The sequence below is a fragment of the Phascolarctos cinereus genome, unplaced genomic scaffold (assembly GCF_003287225.1).
Source record: "Phascolarctos cinereus isolate Bilbo 61053 unplaced genomic scaffold, phaCin_HiC Scaffold_5;HRSCAF=322, whole genome shotgun sequence".
Taxonomy (NCBI): domain Eukaryota; kingdom Metazoa; phylum Chordata; class Mammalia; order Diprotodontia; family Phascolarctidae; genus Phascolarctos; species Phascolarctos cinereus.
In genome coordinates this window covers 258,985,854-258,991,853 of record NW_027555958.1, presented here as the reverse complement: position 1 = coordinate 258,991,853, position 6,000 = coordinate 258,985,854, and the positions used below count along the sequence as shown (strand labels likewise).

The following is a 6,000-nucleotide window of genomic DNA, read 5'->3' as shown; positions in this document are numbered from 1 at the left end:
CTAAAAACTAAACTAAAGAGGTCTTCTCACTACAGTATATCCTCCATACCTTTCCGGGGTGTAGGACTGATCTTACTTAAACTTCACAAAAGGAGATTGCGAGTTCTTAACCTTTCTTGTATTGTCATGGCCATTTGGGTAGTCTGGGGAAGCCTAGGAACATTTTCTTAATATGTCTTTATATGCATAAAACAAAAATACATGTGACTACAAAGGCAATCAGTTATTGTGGAAATAAAGATTCAATTTTTCCCATACAACTTCATGGACCCCCTAAAATCTATCCACTTTCTCCCAGGCAGTAAACACCTCCCTCCTCACCCTTAAGGGGGAAAAGGCCCCATCCTCGGCTCGGTGGGAGGTCAGGTGGGGGCGGGTGTTCGGCGCTTGCTCCTTTTTCCTGTTCTGTGGTGGATGTGCTCGGTGCTCGGCGGGGCTCCCTGGCGATGCTGGGGAACTCACTAGTGGGAGAAGCGGCGCTCACCAGGCTGGCAGCTCTTGGTGCCTTCCCCTTCCTGGCCTGGCATTCTGGGGCTGTGGCAGGAAAAAGGAGAAGGAGGTCCTACGGTTGGCTGACAGGATTTTGCTTTCTCCGGGCCTGGTGAGCGGTACCTGGAGACAAGGATGAGGCGGTGATTGGCCTCGGCTGGACTTACGGAAGCGCCATGAACCTGTTGCCTTCTAACCCTCACGGCAATGGACTCCTCTTCGCAGGCTTCAACCAGGACCACGGTAAGGAGACCGCGTCTACTGGCTTTTGTCAACCCGCCGCCCCTTTAGCCCGGCCGGACAGGCCTGGTCCTCGCGCTCCTTCCTTCTTTCTCTTCCCTTCTTCTTTGCTTGGCGCTGCAGAGCCCGTCGGGAACGGCCTCGGCTGTCTCCTCCAGCCCGCGGACTTGCGGCCCGGTCCGGGGAGCGGGGCGGCTCTGGCCGGATCCTGGGCCTTCCCTCCGGCCTAGCCCACTCCAGTACTTCCTGTCCTAGTCCATTTGTCTTTAAGTCCCCGAGGCAGGAGGGTGGGAGGCGATAGAGGTGGACTGAGAAGACCAGGGAATTCTTGGGCAGGTTTTCTTTTCTCTTAGGCCTGCAAGTTTGCCCATTTCTCCCTGCTTCGAATCCCCTTTCCTTGCCTTTCTGCCCAGGTCTCACCTTCTTCCTGATGCACCGTCCCCCTCCCTCCCCCCATTTCTAGCTTTTATGGTTTGCCTATTCACTTTTGCTGGAACCGTAGTAGCAATTTTGACTACAGAAAATCCCCTCGTATCCTTTTAAATAAAAGAAAAAACAAAACAAAAAACCCTTTGGCTTGAACTAATGACCTGTTCCAAATAACACCCCCTTCTTCCTCCAACACCTCCCCCCCCCCCCAGGATCTTAGGAAAACTCCCAGTGATAAAGAAATGGAGTCATGTTTAATTTCCCCAGACACTTTTTTCCATTTTCAGGTTTCCTACAAACGAGACTTACGGGACTGTCACAGAAGTTACCTGTAGTTGTATTCACCATTCTCTTGATATAAATCCTAATTTAAAAAATTGCCACTTAATACTTTACATAGCTGTTGGCTGGAGACAGTTGTCCACCCTCCTCCCCCTCCCGATTACTTAGCAATGTAAACCTTGAGAGCTATTTTCTATATGACATTTGAAGAAAATCTTGAGAGTATTTCAGACTTTAAGTTCTGTATTATTCTGACATTTAAGTACAGTATTAAGTTTTATAGCAATGTTGGAGATGGTGGTATTCATAAAAACAGATTTTGGGTCTCTGAGCTCCTTTTTATCTCATTATTATTCATATGTAATAGGATCTTGGGTTTAGAACTGGAAGGGATCCTAAATGTTGAGTCCAGTTCCTTCGTTTTTTCAAATGAAGAGACTGAGGCCCACAAGGTTAAGTAACTTGCTCAAATTCACACTGATATAAAATGGCAGAGCCAGAATTCAGACTATGGTCTATTACTTTCTAGTTAGTATCTTTGCATTCTTTTTGTATTTTTTCCTAAAAATTCGTCTGTGGAGGTGGGGTTGAGAGGTGAAAGTTTTAGCCTTTTGTTATAAACTTTCAGGGAGAGAAGTATTTTATGAACGTTTTCTGACTTTATTAGTTAACATAATTTATAGTCAAGAAATTTGCATTTGCATAACACTTTTAACGCTACAAAGCTATTTCAAATCTACTGTCAATTACTATCCTATACTTCAAAGTGATCTGTACTAACAGGGTTATATCAGGACTTATTCCATCTCTTAAAAGACTTGGCTTCCAAAAGAATACGTAAAGGGAAAAAATTAATTTATTTTTGATTTGAAATAGATTTGTAGAGTTAAAAATGTTATGCAAATGTAAGTTATTACTGTCATTTATACTTGTCATTCAGTCAACCTATTAAGTGCTTGCTACATGTTGGGAATTGGATGCCAGGGCAGAAGTAAAATTGACCCTGCCCTCAAGGCCTTGCATTCAATTGGGGAGACAGCATGTAAACAATTGTATACCAGAAAGAAATTGGTTTTAGAAGGAAGTAGGTAAAAATAAAGGATAATCAAATTAATTTTGGTAAATATCTTTTTGAAACTTATTTCCAGGATAAACATAAATTTATGGTTACAAACATTAACAAACAAATGCATGAATGGTAAAATTAAAATGAATTAAGTGTTTTAAATAAAGATTAAAAAATGCAGTACACCAAGAACATTTAATTATATGATACAGACTGTTACATTAACATTATTTATCTTTCCCTAATACTTATATCTTTTCTTTAGGGACAGTTTCTGCATTCCATATTCCCTTATGCTTTATATACATAGCATATACCTATGTCAGGTTATTCATACCCTTTTTTCCTTTTTACCTAAAATATAATTGAATATAAACTTCTTCCATTTATTGTAGCTTATTTGGGGTAGCAGTGGTAGTAGTGTTTAGTAAAGGGCAAGTGACAATTTACTCAAAGTGTGAAATATCTGTACTTAGTTTAGAGGCTAGGGTTCCCCAAAGAAACCGAAGGATGTGGGATCCTTCATTATGAGTTTCTGCCGGTTAGCAGGCTTTTGGGGGAGCATCCCATAGGCTCATTTATTTGACCATATTAATTCAGGAATTGAGAATCAGACTGAGGTGAAGATTTACCTAAACTAAAAAGGTTAAGATTACAGTGGAGCTATTTAGCCTCCTTAAGTGAATAACTTTATAAGACTACTAATTCTTCCATGGTTGACAATCTGTGTTGGTGAATGGAGTTTCCTCACAGGTGTTAGTTTACTATATCAATAAAATTTATTTTATTGGTCTGGAATTCTGGAAGTTTTAATTTAATTGGAAATATTTGAGAATGAATGGGAGTCATGTTTATAAAGGTCTAGAACTGATCATAACATAAGGTACAAAAAGCCAAAAGTAAGCCTAGGAAGTAAATAATACTGATCAGAGTCAGGGAGTAACACTAAGACTTACTTTAGTCTATAATTAAACCTCTGAAGTTTTTTTCCCCCTTTTTTAACCATTCTACATGTTATTTCCACTTGACCTAGTTTTTTTCTCAGGCAAATAATGCATCAGTTACATTATGGATTATAGTATAGGCAAAAATAGCTTTTTAGTGTCTGCCTCAAAAAAATCTCCTTGAAGAAAACTTTTCTTTTTCCCTTGTTTTCTCTTGTTGTCTCCTTGTTTTCCTCTTTACTGTCTGACCATTCCTTTTCAGTTCTCTTGCTAACTGTGAGGGTCCCACAGGGCTCTGTCCTGGGTCCTTTTCTTATCCTCTCCCATGATTCATGGAATGATTATGCTGATGATTCTCAGATCTTATCTGGCCTGAATTTTTCTATTGACTTCCAGTCTCCCATTTTTAACTTCTGTTTTGGCCAAAAACCCTGAGGGTCTTCCCCTCCCAGATTGCTTTTTTTTTTTGGGGGGGGAGGCTAGGTAAAAGAGGCCATTCCCCACCCTCACCCCCTCCATTTGTTACCTAGCCTTAATCACTGAATGGGCATTGCCTCCAACAAACTGAGCCCTGGGAAAGGCCTTAGCTTAAAAAGGCCAAAGTCTCCTAGTGCATCTGGGGCCATCTCCAGTCATCCTGATCTATATCTTGCCACTGGACCCAGATAGCTCTGGAGGAGAGAGTAAGGCTGGTGACCTTAGACAGCCCTGCCTCACTGAAATCCAGTTCACTTGCAAATCATGACATCACCTTCCTGATGTTATTGGTCCCCTTCAAGAATGAAGGACAAACAGCAACAGAAGTTGCTTATGGGACAGCTCAAACTCATTCTGTACTCGTCATAAATTCAACATTTCCAAAACTGAACTCATTGTCTTCTCCCCTCCAAGCCCCTCTTTCTTCCAAACTTCATTGTCTAGGGCATGAGTATCTGTAGTGTTATCTTCAACTCTTCATTCACACCTTCTCTATCCATTCTGTTGCCAAGTTTTGTTGATTTTTGTCTCCTTATCATCTCTTGAAGATAACCTCCTTCTCTAGTCTGACACTGTTACCATCCTGGTGAAAGCCCTCTTCACCTCACACCTGAACTACTGGTGTAATCTGCTCAGTTCAGTCTCACCACACTTTAGTCCATTCTCTACTCAGCTGTCAATGTGTTGCTAAAGCTTAAGTCTGATGATGTTACCTCCAGTCTAGTGGCCCCCCCGCTCACATCTACCTCCAGGATAAAATTTTAAATCCTCTATGCCCTTCCTACCTTTCCAGTCTTCCATGGGTAACACTCTATTACCCTTCCATGTATTCTGATCTCCAGTGACACTGGCTTCCTTACTGTTTGTCAAATAAGAGATTCCATTTCTAGACTCTGGGCATTTTCATTTCTTTTTTTCTTAAATAATTTCTTCTGGTTTTTATATCATCATAGTTTTCTGCAGTATCCTTTCCCTTTTACCTTTTGGAGAGCCATGCATGTAACATACTGTATTTTTTAGGGAAAAAAGAGGGGAAAAAAATCAACACAGCTGATCAATACATTGAAAAAGTCTGAAGACATGTGTGATGTACAATGTCTGAAGCTCCCACCTCCACAAAGGCGTGGATTGGGTGTGATCTCTCATGTCTCTTCTTCCTAGTCATACTTGATTGTTATAATTTTGCTACATTCAGTTTAGATTTTGTGGGTGTGGTTGTACTTTACATTTACATTGTTGTGTAGGTTGTTTTCTTGGCTCTGCTTACTTCACTCAGCATCAGTTCATATAGAGCTTTCCATGCTTTTCTATTTCATCATTCACATTTCTTATAGCACAGTAATATGGTTTGCTTAGTCATTCCAAAGTTAATGGGTATTTTGTTTCCAATTTTTTGCTATCAGAAAAAGTACTGCTATAAATATTTTAGTGTCCATGGGGACTTTCTTCTTAATAGTGGCTTCAAGGTATAGGAATTTTAATCACTTTGTTTGCATAATTATTTTGCTTTCCAAAATGGTACACCAGTTCATAGCTCCACCAAGAATGCATTAGTGTGCCTATGATCCCACAACCTCTCCAACATTGACAAATGTCATTTTTTTGGTCATCTTTGTCAATTTTCAGGGTGTGAGATGAATACTTACAGTTGTTTAAATTTGCATTTCTCTTATTAGTGATTTTATTCATTCATTCATGTGATTGGGAATACTTTGCAGTTCTTCTTTTGAGAACTGTTTATGTCCTTTGACCACTTAGCTATTTGGGAATGTCTGTTAGTCTTATATTTTTGTTAATTGTTTATAAAACTTGAATCTTTATCAGAGAAATTTGACTGTCTTTCGTAATTGCCTTTCTCCCTTATTTGGTTAAGAATACATCTCCTACCTGTAGCTGTAGGGGGTATATGATCTCTTTCTCTTCTATTTTTTAATAGTATAATCTTTAATATAAAGGTCATATCCATTTACAGTGTATTATGGAGTATAGCGTAAGGTGACATGGAGCATTTTCACTGGCTGGCTCCTATGCCTCGAATACTCTTACTCCCTAATCTCTGCCTACTGGATTTCC

At 40.1% G+C, this 6,000-nt stretch overlaps 1 protein-coding gene across 7 annotated transcripts in view; it reads left to right on the top strand.

Moving 5' to 3' along the window:
- Positions 1-415: 415 nt before the first annotated feature.
- The window catches only part of WDR45B (WD repeat domain 45B), a 91,901-nt gene continuing 86,316 nt past the window's right edge, over positions 416-6,000 (top strand). For 3 of the 7 annotated variants that reach the window (XM_020987544.2, XM_078155760.1, XM_020987543.2), the window contains exon 1: positions 417-732. In XM_020987544.2, the coding sequence (XP_020843203.1) occupies positions 666-732 (67 nt within the window). In that variant the 5' untranslated portion in view covers positions 417-665. Of the gene's footprint in view, positions 733-6,000 lie in introns of all 7 variants that reach the window. The other 4 variants (XM_020987539.2, XM_020987541.2, XM_020987538.2 and 1 more) reach the window with 4 other exon arrangements.